Source organism: Camelus bactrianus, chromosome 14 (genome assembly GCF_048773025.1).
Source record: "Camelus bactrianus isolate YW-2024 breed Bactrian camel chromosome 14, ASM4877302v1, whole genome shotgun sequence".
In the NCBI taxonomy this organism is placed as follows: domain Eukaryota; kingdom Metazoa; phylum Chordata; class Mammalia; order Artiodactyla; family Camelidae; genus Camelus; species Camelus bactrianus.
This window is the reverse complement of record NC_133552.1, coordinates 42,851,228-42,868,097: the sequence shown is the minus strand read 5'-3', so window position 1 is coordinate 42,868,097 and position 16,870 is coordinate 42,851,228. Positions and strand designations below refer to the sequence as shown.

At 39.0% G+C, this 16,870-nt stretch overlaps 1 protein-coding gene across 14 annotated transcripts in view; it reads left to right on the top strand.

Annotated features, from left to right (window-relative positions):
* KLF12 (KLF transcription factor 12) overlaps positions 1 to 16,536 on the top strand; it is a 405,368-nt gene extending 388,832 nt beyond the window's left edge. For all 14 annotated transcript variants that reach the window (XM_074378321.1, XM_074378322.1, XM_074378323.1 and 11 more), the window contains one exon: positions 6,867 to 16,536. In XM_074378321.1, the coding sequence (XP_074234422.1) occupies positions 6,867 to 7,048 (182 nt within the window). In that variant the 3' untranslated portion in view covers positions 7,049 to 16,536. The remainder of the gene's footprint in view (positions 1 to 6,866) is intronic.
* The last annotated feature ends 334 nt before the right edge of the window (positions 16,537 to 16,870 follow it).

Genomic DNA, 16,870 nt, shown 5'->3' with positions numbered 1-16,870 from the left:
TAAACGTTTATGTAACAGGTAAAGGGAGATGTCTGGAAAAGAAACTGAGAAGGGATTCAGAAACGGGGAGATCAATATTGTCACTCCATGGGAACATAAACTCAGAATGGCCAAATAAACTATTGTCCTCAGACCTTGAACTTTTTGCTCTCTCTGAAGTACATTTTTGTTACAGGATGTTTTTTACTTCATTTATATTTGAGTTCTAGATGAGACGGGCTAGCCTCTGGGTTAACGTTGTCTGTCCTATAAGTACTAATTCATATTCTCAGTCTTCTGGGCCAGTTCTGACCAACTGTCCTGGTTAATTAAAGCAGTGATTTAAGGTGTTGAGGGGCATTTTAGGGTAGTGGTTAAGACCATGAACTTTGGTGTCTGACCCCTTGGGTTCAAGTCCCACCTCCACCTCACACTAACTCACTCTGGGTGAAGTGGGGTTGCTGACTGCAACTACTTCATCGGGAAGTTGTCCAAGTTAAATAAGTTCAGGTCCACAAAGCTCTTCAAGCCAAGTGTGGTATATGGAAAGTGTTATATGCTGTGGCAAATACTATTTTTATCAGAGAAATCCAGTGTGGAATTGCATGAGAAAGAAAGAAAAGAACCACTTGGCCTTGTTGAAACATAATGAAGAAGAGTCAATTAATTCAGTCCAGACAGTTTGATGGGATGGATTCTAACAAAATTGAGCACTTGTTGGATGGAATTGCCAAGACCAAATGGATCAAACAAATTACGGACCAGATTGCTCTCCATGACCTATAAAGGAGTTTTATACTTAAAATATTAGGGGAAATCAGTGTGAGGACTGGCATCCATTTGCCTGCAAATCTTTGATTAAATTTTTAATTTTATCTTATTACCTTTAATGGAGGCACTGGGGATTGAACCCAGGACCTCATGTATGCTAAGTATGCACTCTACCACTGAGCTATACCCACCCCTTTTACCTGCAAATCTTAATTCCTTCCTTACAAATGACAAAACAGGATTGGTTTTTACCTTTATATTATTTATGTTTCTTAGCAAAAACAGAAAAGTCTTGAATTTCATAGCTATAAAATTCAAAAGCCTTCATTGAGCACCTGTCGTGTGCCAAGCATGTGGCACGTGTTTCTAAGTTTCACAACATTAGGAATAGCATTCCCATTTTACAGACAGGAAAACAGAGTTTCAGAAAGCTTCACTCTCTAGTCTGAGATCCAGTCGCGCACATTGGTGACTGAGCCTCATTTGATTGTGCATTCCACCTGATTTCAAAGCCTGTGCTGTCTTGTATCCCCTAAACACCAGCAAGAAGGAAGGCAGCCTCGTCTACCTGTGCACAAATCGGGGACATTGTAATCTTGGCTCTCGGTTTCTGCTTCCTCATTTTAAAAGTATCTAATTTCCTTCCAGATCTAAAATGCTGTGAACTTTTATGAACTAACGTAGCAGAAACCAGAAGACAAGATAGGAATCTTGATTCTTTTTTTTTTTTTTTCTCTCCCTCATATGCAAATACCATTCCTCAAGTAAAACAGATTGTCACTGCAAATATGTTGAGCCTTGAGTGCAATGAAGCTCATTTGTCAGTGTCTGGGACCCCATGACTTTATAAAAGTTAAAACAGGGACAAGTTTCAGAAATGCACTTCTGAACTGAAGAAAATGCCTATGTTTCCTGTTGCAAAAGGTATTTTTTTTCAGTTGCTTGAGAAAATAATAGAAGCTGATGTGAGAACATGAGCGTTTTGTTTGACTGGAGCTTTTGCAAACTGCACATTCCTCTTACGGTGTTGCTCACACGTCATTTTCATATGAAAGGGCACCTGTCTTTTGTCTCCAGACACATTTACCTTTCAGCGTTTCAGATGGTGAAATGGGAGGTACCCGAAAAAGTTATTTTTGTTTCATGGATTGTGGGAATCCATTCAATACCTGGTGTTTTCTTTAGACTTTATTATGCCTTCTGCTGGGTAAATGTCATGAAAGTGCATTTAGTGACTCTTAATCCTTTTCTTTAACCAAAATTGAAAGAGACAGCAGTTCTCATAATAAATCAGTTTGTTGACTGTTTCAAGAGAAAAAACCCTAATGAGAGTTTTCATTTTCACAGGATAGTTAATTAGAATACTATTTAAATAATGCTTATAAATGCATACATACACGTACACACACACACTCCAGTAGCATATAAAATTATGAAACCTAAATGTGCAGTTTAAATGAGTGTTTTAGAACAAAAATGAACAAACCATCTCTTTTGGTATGTTCTCTTTTTGATCTTTGCAGGACTATTTCACTTTAAAAAATAGATCTTTCTATTAGTTTCAATTAATACTTTCCATTTTCAGTGGTTTTCATAATTTAGCTCAGGTTTTATAAAGAGCTAAGGGAGGGCAGATTGTGCTGGAAAATGGTCAGATTCTCTCTTTTTTTTTAAGTACAAAAGGTGGAAGATGACTTACAGATTTGTCGTGGGACATAGAGACCTTCGCTGCAGAATTGAAAGCCTAGAAGTTAGTAACTGCACCCCAAGGTGTAGCGTAGTGTTAAGCTGCCAGTTATCCAGCTGGAGACCTTTGGTTTTTCTTATACATCAGCAACTTGATGTCTCAACTTAAAAAAAGAAAAATCATTTACTAAAACTTACTGGTAAAGACATATACTGCACCACTTCCTATCATTTATTACTTTCATAGGATTAATGTAAGAACCAAAAATCAAAGGTGATCTAATGGTGAAGTCAAAACCTCTTCTCATTTTGAAAGAATTTTAAATACATTTTCAAAGATTTTGCTACTGTGGATTTTAAGTGTATTTGTGGGTTAGACAAAAAAAAAAAAAGTGGACATGCTAATTTTTTTTGAAAACCCAGAGTTCTTTTTTTTTCCATTTTTTTATTGACATACGATTGATTTACAGTATTGTGTTAGTTTCTGATGCTATTTTTATTTTTAGCTTATTTCTAGAGGAAACAGTTTGAGTAACACATTTGCAGGATTCTAATTCAAATGATTTTAAGGACAAGGCAGTATTCCTGAAGAAATGACTGGAAGTCGTGTTTGCTGTCACTGTCATTCAGCCTGATGCCGAGCAGCTGTGCACGGTAGCAGCACAGACCTGGGGAGATGCTTGACTCCTTTTATTGTCCAAGCCATCTCTTTCCATGTTAAAACGTTCATGGCAAATTCACCCTCCATTCTTTCCCCACCACTGACTTTTTTAACATTCAAGTGAGCTTTCTATTATCTAGCAGGATTTAAAGGAAAGAAGGGAGGTTGGAGGAAGGATTCTGTCTGTTCATTATGTCCTTCCACAGCCCATTTATACATATTACAGTATATCTTACAAACTTATTTATCACCCTAATTTGTTTTCGCTCACATCATGAAGTTAGTTTGTTGTCTTAATTTGTTTATAAGATTGTACCCTTTAAATTGCTTCAAAGCACAAGCATAAAATATGATGTACAGTTTATTTATTTATTTATTGAATTGTAGTTGATTTACAAAGTTGTGTTAGTTTCTGGCATACAGCGTAGTGATTCAGTTGTATGTATACATATATATTCTTTTTCATATTCTTCCCTTCTGATTGTAGGTTATTACAAGATAGTAAATATAGTTCCCTGTGTTACACAATACATCCTTGTTGTTCATCTATTTTGTGTATAGTAGTTAGTATCTGCTAATCCCAAACTTCTAATTTATCCCCCCGCCTTTCCCCTTTGGTAACTGTGAGTTTGTTTTCTATGTCTGCGAGTCTCTTTCTGTTTTATAAATAAGTTCATTTGTATCTTTAAATTTTAGATTCCGCAAAGAAGTGATAGCATATGATGTTTATCTTTCTCTGACTGACAACCTTCACTTAGTATGATAATCTCTAGGTCCATCCATGTTGCTGCAAATGACAGAATTTCATTCCCTTTTATGGCTGAGTAGTATTCCATTGTGTATATATATACCACATTTTCTTTACCCAGTCATCTGTCAGTGGACATTGAGGCTGCTTCCATGTCCTCGCTGTTGTAAATAGTGCTGCTATTAATAATACACAGTTTTAATACAATGTAGTAGCTGCTAGAATTTTTCTTGTATCCACTTATAAAACTTGACTAGTCCAAAGAGAGCATTTATTGATTTTTTTAATGAAATGCTAGGCACTAGGTGGATATAACAGAAAGCTGGGTCCCTCCTAAGCAAGGGGCAAAAACCTGTTCTCTGGCTGCCCAGAGCAGCTATCTCCTCCCCCACCACCCCCATAGTTCAGCCTTTAATTATGAAGAGATGAGGATTTGGGGTTTTTTTCCTCTTAAGTATGGGGAGAGAATACCCAAACTCTGATTTTATTAATGAAGAAACAGGGGCAAGGAATAGTCTCCAAAAAGTGTTTTTGGATATTGAAAAGAAAAGTATGCATTTTTCTAAGGAAAAAAAATGACACAAATGAACTTATATACAAAATAGACACAGACTCACAGACATAGAGAACAAACTTCTGGTTACCAGGGGGGAAAGGGGAGAGTGGAGCGATAAATTAGGAGTTTGGGATTTGCAGATACAAACTACTATATATAAAATAGATAAACAACAACGTCCTACTGTACAGCACAGGAAACTGTATTCAATATCTTGTAGTAGCCTATAATGAAAAAGAATATGAAAAGGATTATATATAAAACTGAATATCTATGCTGTACACCAGAAACTAACACAACATTGTAAACTGACTGTACTTCAATTAAAGAAAAAGTCTTTCCTTTGTTCCTTCTTAGGCCTGTATTCTCTGTAGCTGGTTCCATAGCAACATAGCAGACAGTTAGGAGGTGCCCATTGGTGACAAAGAGTCAGCTAGCTGAGCTCAGGGCCCCTAAAGATGGATGTGTTTTTGAAGATATGATTTATGTGTTTTTGAAGGTATGATTTATAACAAGCTCATCTTGTTAGAACCCATGCTCATGATGTAAATTTCAAAAAAAAAAAAAAAAAAGACCATAATGATGACATGGAAATAAAAGCATTTTAACAGTCACCATGGAAATACTGGTTATTAGACTGTCAGTCTTTTTAAGTTAGGGGTTTTGATGATTTTTTAAAATTCTTCTATTAAATTCTGATCAATAGACACCTATAAATGCAGAGTTTTGTCTCCATAGGACATCCAGAATGGGTCGGAAGTTGAGGTTTTGGGTTAATCCGGTCAGTAGGCTCTTACCTGACAGGAGCCCTTTCAGAGTAACCTGGAGCTTTCTGTGGCCACAAGTGGGGCTTCAGTATTTCTAGATTTAACTGGTCTGTTGCTATTCACTCACTTCTGAAAGGACCACTTGATCCTAAAAGGACCCATATGGTCAACATTTATTTAACGGTTGGATGAAAACTGTTGGGTCTGGTTCCATCTGGTTTTCCCACGTAGGCATGACTCGGACATCTCATTTACAAGGCTTAGTAGTTTCCTGTGTACATGCCTCCATGTGAGCATGTCTGTGTGTGTTGCAGTTCTGTTAATTTATTCAAGCACTGTTTGGCACCTATGCTAAGCTCTGAGGATACCGAAATGGTAGAGGCATGATCCTTGATCTCTGCATATTCACAAACTGGTAGGGGGAAGGCATCTAAACAAAATCTGTATGATGTATTGTGAAGTAGGAATTGAATACCTTGAAAGTATCTAAGAAAGTTAAATCAGTGTTGTCCAAGGGTGTGGCAGGGTTTAGATGGGGAAAGAACTATCCATTCCACTGGAGCATAGTGGAAAGCGCTAGATTTGGAAACAAGCATCTATTTACTGGCTTCCAGCAAGTTACTTTACTACACTGAGCCTCAGTTTTCTCATCTATAGTGTAGGGTTAACAATACTCACTTTGCAACTCTATATGTTGGGATCAGCAGATAACTCCCTTCCCTGTCTTAGGCCCTTTCAGGCCAGGCACCATGTGTGGCCAGGCAGCGTGTTGTTGATTGTTGGATGGGAGGGGCAGAGAAGAGATCAGTTCTTGTGGGGTTGCATGGGGACAGGACTCCCATTCTGAATGAGAGCCAGGAAAAAGCACACCTGGGTCAGCTATTGTCTCACTCCCCCTGGGAGCTCATTTGGACAATGGATGGCTTATCTTTTCCCAGCAAAGCTTTTGCATATTTTACTGTCCTTACAAGTTGACTGAGGGACCTGGTCAGATTACCTACTGCTTCAGACTACTTTTTACTGTGAGCTTCAATCCTGGGACCAACTTGATGATTCCTCAGGGCTCGCCCTAATTCTTAAGTCACTGAAGAAGATATTTAAACATCCCACTATCAAGATATCTAGGATTCTTTCCCAGTTGACAAGCAAACAGTAGATGGTCATGAATAGTAAGTACTGAATACCTAATTTCTGGGGATGGTGGAGTGCTTTACTTTTTAATGAAATTTTGTGTGACTGGTCAATGGACATTGTGCCCTAAAATAGCCTTTAAACATCTAAGTGATGCAGTTTGGGGAGGAGTATTGAAACAAAACGTAGCTAATTACCCTTTATAATTCTTAGTGAGTTTCAGTCCTCTAGCCCAATCAACCTAGGTAGAGCTCTCTAATATGCCTCTTCAGTCTACCAGTGGTGATTGTATCCCATAGCAATCAGTCTTTGCCTTCTGATATTTTATTGCAAAGTAACTTACCCATAACTGAGGATGCAACTGGTAACTAACTTGCCCCATGTCACAGCCAGAGAGACAAGACTGAAACCCCCTTCTGTCTGACCCAACACCCACTGGTGGGAGGATTCCGTTTCCTGACAAAGGAAAATGCACTGGAAACAACAATTTCCCCCAATATAATGCTGGCTTGGTTATTCTGGAGAAATGATGGAGTGCCAAAGCATGCGTCCCTTTGTTTCTTCCAGGAGAGAAACCCTACAAGTGTACCTGGGAAGGCTGTACCTGGAAGTTCGCTCGTTCGGATGAACTGACAAGGCATTACCGCAAACACACGGGAGTGAAGCCATTCAAGTGCGCGGACTGTGATCGCAGCTTTTCCCGGTCAGATCACTTGGCACTGCACCGCCGGAGGCACATGCTGGTGTGAGGAAGGCTACCTGTCCAGCTGAACGTAAGAGCTGGATCTCTTAGCGGCACCCAATTCAGCAGGGCTGAATCCCCTTCACAGTGTTAACACAAAAGGGCATCACCATCCCACGATGTCTGAAACCAGAGCAAGAAAAAGGAGTAGTAACACTTCTCCTTTCGACCTGAAGGTAACCCCCATCATGACTCCCCAAGAAATGACTTCACGCTGGCCTGGGAGATCGGTGACACCCATGCTGAAGAGACAGGCATTGTTTTCCGTGCGGTGTCCTCTGCCATTTAAAGATGTTTGTAGTTTGTACATTTTCTGAGCTGTCAGACATTTTGTTATTGATACTTTCAAGGTCGTCTACCACACATTGATGGCTAGAGCAAGACCTTTTAAATTTGGATTATTCTCCCATCATCCCACCCCTTAACCCCTTTTTACAAAAGTTTTAGTTACTGAGTGAGATAGAACACACGTCCAATCTGTTACCAGCAAGCAGCATGAAAGTAGAAAAGCAGCAGCTGTTGGAGAGGTTCCATTACCTGAAAAGAAAGGAGTGCTCAGGCAGCCCTTTCCAATAGTGATGGCAGCAACCAGATACCACCCGCGACTTGTCATTATGCCATGCCCTGGAGAAAACCAACATTGAATCTTTCATTTGTTTGTTGTTGATTGTTTTTGTTTTGTTTTGATTCTGTTTTGTTCATCTGTCCGAGCAGAGGGGCTGCGACATTTCAGTTGGAGTCTCGTCCCGCTGTCTGCCCTGGCGTGGATGGGCACAGAGCTGTTCTGTGGTTGAATAGGAAGAGCCTGTGTTAAAAAAAACTACTGCCCCACTTCAAATTGCAGTGTTCTGTCAGCTGGGCATCATCTCTTCCTGCCCCTAGTATTTGATTACAAGGAATCGGGGGGGAAAAAAAGCTTCCTTAGACACACTGGCACCAAGGTAAGAGGTGGGACTGCCCAGGCAAAGTCAGTGAACATGAAAAAATCAGACAAAGCAGAGATGGAAATAATGCACCTCTTGAGGAGAAAAGCAATAACGAATAAAAGGACTTTTCCTACAATAACTTCACTGAGGACTCACATTACCAATTTTCATACTTACTAAAGGGATTGTAAAAAAACACCCCAGCATTTTAGATGTCTTGGTTACATTTACAGCACTGAGGTAATCTTTCTGCTGTTTGTTGTCCTGCTTGGTTGAGAACCACAATTAAAGATTACACTCCCCTTTTTCTTGTTTGAAAACGGTTATTTGGTGACCAGAAAGGCCACGGAGGCAAGGCAGGGAATTAACTCTTAGGTGAATGGGTCAGTTCTCCTTGGGCCCGAGTCAGTGGGAAGGGAATGCTCCCCAAGGAAAGTCTGACATGGTGCTAGTTCTCCTCCTTGGAGAGCCAAGGATACGTGACTCTCCAATAGGTTCTTCTCTACAGATTTCACTTTCTAAGCTGTATTAAGACCTAGTGGTTCTGCAGTGATATTTGCAGGGACATTGAACCTACTCATCCTGTGCTGAGGGTGAGAGGCAGTTACAGTCCCGTCAACCCCCTAAAATTATAAGCCTTTTTTGCAACTAGCAAAGTCTACAGTAAACAAAGCAATACATCACCAGTGAGCATTCTTTCAGAAAAATAATTTTTTTTTCCCCCACTAAAAGCTGGGTTTTTTCAGCTTTCTGTGGCTAAGGGGCTTGGTGAGGTTTTTTGTTATTGTTGTTGTTAAGATTTTTTATAGCTTAGGTATAAGAAGTTGCCAGCATAGACCTTTGCAATATAGTTTAATTACAAACACTTGATTTGGGGAATTGCACAAATCAACCTCACAATATAACTAGCTCATTTTGAAAGGTTTGAACATTCTGAAATAATTTCTGGCTGCAGAATTATCCTTTCCAGGATTATCTTCTGATTCAGTTGATCTTATTCTGATGAAGCAAAAGCTATAAACATTGAAATAAGGACGATTTATGTTGGGTGGCATTGAAAGAATTTTTTTTTTTTAATGTTCAAGCAACAGCATAATGATTTTCAGGTCAAATTCTGTCTTCAAAAAGGTGTGCTCTACTTTTTCTGCCAGGTCGTAAAAATTCATGATGCAATTTCCCTCCAACAAGGGCTGAAATTCTATGGATAAATAGCTTCTTTAGCAACACAATGTACTACCCACCAAGCACTGGGCTTTTTCTTACCTACTGGAACATTTTTTATCTATACTATATGCAACTCCTACTTCTCATTGCCTGTGACCGTTTTGAATAGAAATGCCAGTGTTGGTTACTGGTTAGTGGCAAAGAACACAGAGAGTAGCGAACACAAGAGCATGGCGAACACAGCTCTGAAATCCTCTGTGCTAGCCCTGGAACCAAGTTGGCAGGTAGTAGGTGAATCACTCAGGTGAAGGGCAGACTTGATTTAATTCTGCTTGCTCTCCTAAGAAGGGCCAGTCCTTTTCTCTGCTGAGAGATCCTGAGAGCGTTCCAGGGAGAAACGGTTTTTAGAATTCATAGAGCTGACAGGCAGTGGGAGCTTCCTGAGTGACAGCTCGATTTAAAATTAGCACAGAATGAAATGAGCTGCTTCTCTCCAATAACATAAGAAAGATTCAGGGAAGTAAGATTTTCTGCTTACCCCCAAAAGTGGAAACCCAACTAAGACAGTAAGTTTACAGATGAAACCTGTCAGCAGTGTGTCATTTCCCCCCTTTTGACACACCAGTACTTCTAAGGAGGGATCCAAGCACAGGGAGGGGATTAGTTGCTGATCTAGCCCCAGGACTGAAACTCAGCTGGAGCTTGTCTTGGGACATAGCAAATTCTCCTTGGTGAATTTTCTACAAGTGTTCCCTCGTGGAAGGGAAAGTGGTTTGGTAGAGAAGGGATTATATTTTTAAGTAAGTATATCTTCAGGCATGGAAAAGCCTCCTCCATTTCATCTTCTGTCCATCCTAACCTCTTTTTCAAAGCACAGTAAATGGTGAACAACAGAAAAGGAGTAGAATCCAAAGGGCTTCTCAGTTGTTTCCAAACTAGAAGCGTTCTTTGGTTTTAAATGTGAACCTGGGTGTGTGTGCATGTTTGGGAACTCGGACACAGGTAGCTGTAATGGCTTGAGAAGCTACAGTTGACTTAACTGTATAGATTGATTTCAAGGCAGTTAATGTTATTTGAAAAGTTAATAAGGTTCAGACTTTGAGGTGTTAGTAGATCCCCTCCTCATTCCGATGGTAGGTTGTTTGAGAAAAGGTTCGTGCTTCCCCGTCCACCCACAGCCCATCCTGTCAGTTGTGTGTGGACTCTGAGAATCCTGCTTGATAGCTTGTCTTAAGTTCTATTAAGGCATTTAGACTGGAATTCCTAATGGCTTTACCATAAAGATCATACTATTACCTGGCATTACTTTTATAAAACACTATAAGACATTTGTTTTCAAAGGCAATTGAATAACAATAACATAAACCACATTTTTTTTTTAAAGAGCACTTTTTATTCACTTTAAAGTTTTAAGTGGGAAACAGGAAGAGGAATGTCAGGGGGAAAGAAACTTGCAAAATGCTACAGTGTTTACAAATGCCAGTTCTAGATGATTAAACAAACCATTCTCATTATGGTTCAAATTGGGAATAGCTTAGACAAAGATTGTGTTCATCTTTATACAGTTGTTTTAACTTCAGATTGCTACTTGTGTTTTAAACATAAATATAATTCTGCACTTTGAAATCAGTTCATTAGATTGATAACATGTAAATGGATAAAGATGCAGTATTCCTTATTCTGTACTTTATTTATTATACTTACCAAAGCTGCAATTGAATAAATCCAGTGAGGTGAGGCCTTCAAGTGTATTAATACGCCTTTGTTATATTGTTACGACTGCTTAGAAATGTAGCCATGATGTTATAAAGGTGTCTTAGCATTTATAGTAAGGATGGACAGACTTTAAGCAGTGTTAAGAACACCAGCATTCCTGATACATTGAGCTGTGGACTTTGTGTAAGGCACTGAACGTGAGATAACTCTTACGAATCGTAATTGGCCCAGGAAGCCTTAACGCTCATAGTCCATAATCCAGTCTCCGATTTTGCTCCTTACTAATCAATGCCTGTAAATTTAGGGGTAAATGTATTCTACAACTTCATTGATCAGATCTCTTCCTTCCATTTTTCTAAGGTAGTGCATCTCATTAAAACATCTCAATTTGATTTTGTTTTGCTTAGGAGAGGGGTTTGCTAAGTCATGTCTTCCATATCACATTTCTGCTTTTCCCCACACTGCCTTCCACTTACCTGTGCCGGCACTTCCCCCCGCCGCCACCCCCGACACATGCACACCTGTATACACACCTGTACATGCAGCAGCCAGTGGGCTAGTAAATATCAACAAAGAACTTTTTTAAAAGAATGAATTTGTAATAACTCATGCTGTCTAGAAATGTAAGTTATTTACCTTATTAGGGAATCAGCTTATAATGCTATATATGACTTTGCCTGCATTTTATAGTTAAGAAGTGTACATAAAAAGTTAAAATGCTATATTTTCACAGTTTCATTATAGAATAATGTCTGTTTAGCAACTCATGTCCATTGGTACTTTAAATATGTTAAATACTGTGCAACTGCAATGGAAAATCAGATTTTCATAAGAAAATGAAATAGGAGGATACTGCATCTTTAAAAAAAATAGAATGAAGATATTTTACTGTATTCGTAACGTGTGATAGCGGAAAAAGTATTTTCAAACTCACAAATTTTACAGAGGTTGTAAATAGTTTGATGAAATATGTTGGGAAAAAGAGCTTCTAGTTTTCATCACAATAAAATAAAAAAAAAAAAACTTGTTCAGACATGCCTTGTATATCTTATACCCATTTAGCGATATTGCTATGGGAACTCTGTTCCGCTTTGTCAGAGAGGAGCCCTTGTGCTATCTGACAAAATGGAATGGCCCCTTGTTTCAATTTAGCTGGAATGGTTGAGAACACAACAAAGTCATTTTAAGTTGCAGGCAGCTGATTCCAAACTCAGACTTGTCTTTGCCTGAAGAGAGAGAAACAGCTGCCAGGATCTTACTTGTGCTAAAAAGAAGCATCTAGCAATTGTTCTCTTTTCTCAGTTATCTTCCTCCTTAATGAAGCAGTTCTCGATCAGAAAACAACTCTACAGGTGTTGACGCTTGTTGAATCCCAGAGGGAATCCTTTTAGCGGTAGCTGCGTGTTGACAAGGCGAAGTGCCACGAATACGGCCACACGTGAAATGAATCTCTGCTGGCGATAGGAATACGCTAATGCCCACTTTCAGAAATGAATTAAAAGCTAAAAGTGCCTGTCAGTAATCATTATGACCAATGAGATATTCCTATACTTTTCACATAGCAATAATTCTTCATCAGACTGGGTTTTTCCTCCACATTTGGGAAACATTCACACTCAGAGTAAATCTATGCACATCGTAAATTGAATCTGTTCACACACACCCTCAGAAATTATTTGGTGTGTTTTAAATATGCCTGATCTTGTTTATGTGAGCATTTCTTCACTTCATCTTTCTTACAGAATGTAAGAATGTAAATCTGAACTTTATGATTATCTTCAACATACTCTCTGGCACATGGCAGTTATAATTTTGAGCTGAAAACTTCACTGTGATTTGCCCCAAACTTAGGAAGCACTGTGTGTGGCTCAAAAAGATTTGCTCAGTTAACAGAAGCCAGTTTGTTTAGAGCGAAGCACTAGAGATATTTATTTGTTAGTTTTCCTTTATTTTCTCCACTAATATCAAATGCACAAATCCATCTTTACATTTCTTCCTTTCCTTTTTTCCCTAATACTTCCTGTTCTCATCAGAGAACCACTTTGGAGTGAATACAACACAATCACTTCTCCCCAAAAAGTCTGCTGAAGGATGAGTGAGCCTTAGTGAGCCTAGCCTTTGATCCAGGTTTGCAGTTAGTCCTGGAAATGAACCGATTTACATTCAGAACTTCACCATACTTTTCTGTCATTATTTTACTGCTGAAAGTAGAGTCATGAATAGAAATGTACAAGGAGACGATACGAATAGACAAGAGCCCTGGAAATTCTCCAGCCCCACCATCTCAGCACAAATCCACCCAAACAAGCTATTGAGGTCTATCAGTAAAATTACACTCTTTTCGGAGCCAAATACTTGGAAAGAGCAAGTTTAAAAGTATAACTGTGATTAGACACTCAGGCTTTAGACAGTGAAGACTACCACGACGGACAGTGTTCTCCAGAGCCAGACCACAGGCCTGGGGAAACCATCTCCTGTTCCCTCCTCCATGATTCGGAAAAAAGGAAAAGAAGGAAATGTACCAGGATAGGGTCTAAAATAACCAGTTAACATGTCAAAGGGAAGCTGCTGGGTCCCTTAACCTCACTCATGTCTTCTACCTGAGCTGTTTTCTGCAAGTTGTCTGAAAGTACTAAAAGGACTTGAAAGCTCGAAGATTCAGCAAGCCATGAAAAGAGTAACTGTTCTTTTAAGTAAACTCTTCCCGTGTGCCAAGCACTAATCAGGTGATTTTTAGACGTATGACCTCTAATCTGTATAACAGTTCTAGATTTTATGGGTGGGAAACTGAGGCACGGAGACAGTGGCTGAGTTGTCTGCAAACACAGAAATAGTGAATGGCAGAGTGGCGACGTGGACTTACCCCTGTCTGGCTCTAAAGCCTGGATTCCTTCCAGCACATCATACTGTGTTTGTGTTCCCAGCAGCCAACTTTCCATATCTAACTCTTAAGCAGTTTTACTATGGATGTGTAGTCATCATATTTTCCAAATAAGATGCAGGGACATGATACAGTGCATGATTTGACAGTGGTATGTAATATTTGAACTCAGTCCTCTTCTGGAAGATCACACATGAACGGTGATTATAAATAAACAACAACAACCAGGTGTCTCCCTGAATTTGCCATTTGCCTTCCAAATATTTGACCTGGAGATTGTAAGTCATTAAAACTCTTCTCTACTTCAGAGCATTTTAGGCAGAGCAGGTTTTCGCAACTCCGTGTATTTATTTGGAGGAATACCAAAAGCCTCTCCACCTGTGTAGATTTTCTAGACTATGTTTAAGTTGCATGTGAAATGTTCACCTCTGTGGAGCTAGTGGTTCGTAACAGAGCCCGCTCTTGGCTATTGTTAAGGGGATGGCGATCACAAACATTTCGGTGATGCGCAGGAAGAGAGAACGGAAAATTCCTTTTCAGATTTCTCGCCTACCAGTGCCACCTTGGAATGTTTTAAATAGTCTTTTAAATAGTTTGTTTATAGTATTGCTGTGCGTTTAATTGAATTTTACGTAGGAAGCTGTCCAACATCAGAGAAATGGCCCTCCCCCCCCTTTTCTGTGCAGAACAAGGTCCCTGACAGTATTGATTCATGCAAGTACTAATGGACTTTGAAAACATTAAGAGAATGTCATTTCACATGGGGTTTCTTTTTCTGAAAATGAGTCTCCTGAATTATGATCTTTCTCCCTGTTACTTGGCTGAGGCAAGAGATAAAACCTGTATAAACAAATTCCCTTCGACGCTGAGAGCAAGTGTTCTGGGTGCACAGCCCACCGCGGAAAGGGGCTCTCTCCTCAGTTAATTGGGTTTCACAGGCATTAATTTCTCAACAGCAAAACCGCAACCTTAAGTGAATTGAAAAGAGATGAATAGTGGAAACTGCCGCATCAGGACTTTTTCTTTCTGGATTTCAGCTCCAGAAGTTTAAAATGTTTAGGACAACGGAGTCTGCCCTTTGTGCAAAGCAAGAACCAATGACTCTTTGTGTGAATTATTATATCCTGCTTTTTCCAAAGCAGGCTTACCGTGACTTTCACAGAGATTCATTTTTGTTGAGAAATGAGGGTGAATACAAGGGTAGAATTGGGGTCAAATTCTAGTCGAAGTGCTCAAGTACTCAAAAAATAAGATGTTTTAGGACCATACTGACATCTTCCCTTTTGGCGAATTTCATGCTCCAAAAATATAGCGTAAAACATTATAGAGAATGCTTCTGCTCTCCTTGTGTTTCTAGTTTTCCCATAGCAGACTTTTGTAATTACATACAGACTACAGTATATATTTTGTTCCTTGGACTTTATTACATTGAGTGGTATTGAACTGGGGCACTGGTGCCTATATATTCAAGGCTCTTTCCTATCAGCTTGTCTGTCCACAGTTTGTTGTGTTTAAAAATTCATTTTTAAAAATCACGTCCCTTCCACCCCCACGGAATGGTGGCTGTATTGTTTTGTTCATGTCTGTGTGGGACACGTTGCATCACATGACAAACCAGCTCCCCGTGGATGTGAGAGAACCACTTACAAAACCAGCTTGAAAACATCGTCTTCTGTATTATGTCATCCTGCTTCATAACGCAATTACGTGTACCATACCATGCTCATTGGAGAAGCCAGCAAATTCATGTTTGTCCGTAGAAGAATGTACTCAGAACTCTCTGTGTTGTAAAATGATGAGAACAGACCACGTTTAAGATACCCACCTGCCACTTAAAATGACTTAGTTATAATTAGCAGTAGTCTAGACGTTGCTCTCGGTGTGTGGGGGTCAAGTCAAACGTCATATATTTTTGAATAACTCTCTTGGTCATATTTGAAAAAAAATATGTGGGAATGAAGAAAAACATCGTCTTTGGCCAAATCAAGCAGGCATCTTTTTCCTTTTCCTTGACCACTTAGCTCATTACACATGGTGATTGGGTTACAAGAGCTATGTAAAAATACAAAAACATCCTTTCATTTACAAAACAGTTATTCTAGGCTTGAAGCCTCTGAACAGCAAATTGAAGAGATGTGCTGCGGCTGATTCACTTTACAGATGTAATTTTACAGGAGGCTGCTGGGTCTCTGACCCCAGAGAGTTAGAACGCCCCGAGGAGGTCCTACACACTAAAGGATAACCGCCCCCCCCCGCCCCCAATGATGCTGGCAAGCAAATGTGTTAATTTCTTAAATCTTCCTTTGGTTTTCTGTTCAGAGTTTTAATTGCAAATGAATTTATTTCTCCAGCTTATCTAAAGATCTAATTCCCCAATAGTTTCCTCTGCATTTATATACTCTGTAGTGTTTAGGCAACCCCTGTTATAAGTTTATTAATATTATGTAAGTGTTGTTCTTGTATTTATGTATAGTGTATGTATTGTAAATATACTCAGAGCTTTTTTCCTTTTACTGTAAAATGGTGATTTTTTTTTCGCCCTATGATAATGTAAAGGGAGACCCTCCTAATGAGATTCTCTCAGAGGATGATTATTCCAGTCTATTCTCAGAGATTTAAATGAACAAGTGTTATCGTTTTTAATGGTGTCTCAGACATATTCTGTTGGTGCATTGCTTTTCTGTATTCAACTTTCCTATGAATTGAGCTGTGAACCGAAATAGAGTTTAAACCTTTAACTGTATGCATTTGTATAATTATCTGAATGAAGGCATGAAGGTTAAATAAAGCATTTTGTATGGAACGAAACTCCCTAATTATTACTAAGGCTGATTCAGACACTTTGGAAATCATAGTTATTAACCATCCTAATTAAACCTTTGTTATGAAAAGTTTTACCATTTGTGTATAGTAATTTAAAACACAGAAACAAGATAGACTCTATACTAAAAAATGAACAGGATTTTTATTTCATAACAACCAGGGCCTAAAGAGGGATTCCTAGTAATATATTTTTTATTGAAATTTAATCAGTTACAATGTGTATAGCGTAATGTCCCAGTCATGCATATATATAAAACATTTATTCATTTTCATATTCTTTTTCATTAAAGGTTATTATAAGATATTGAATGTAGTTCCC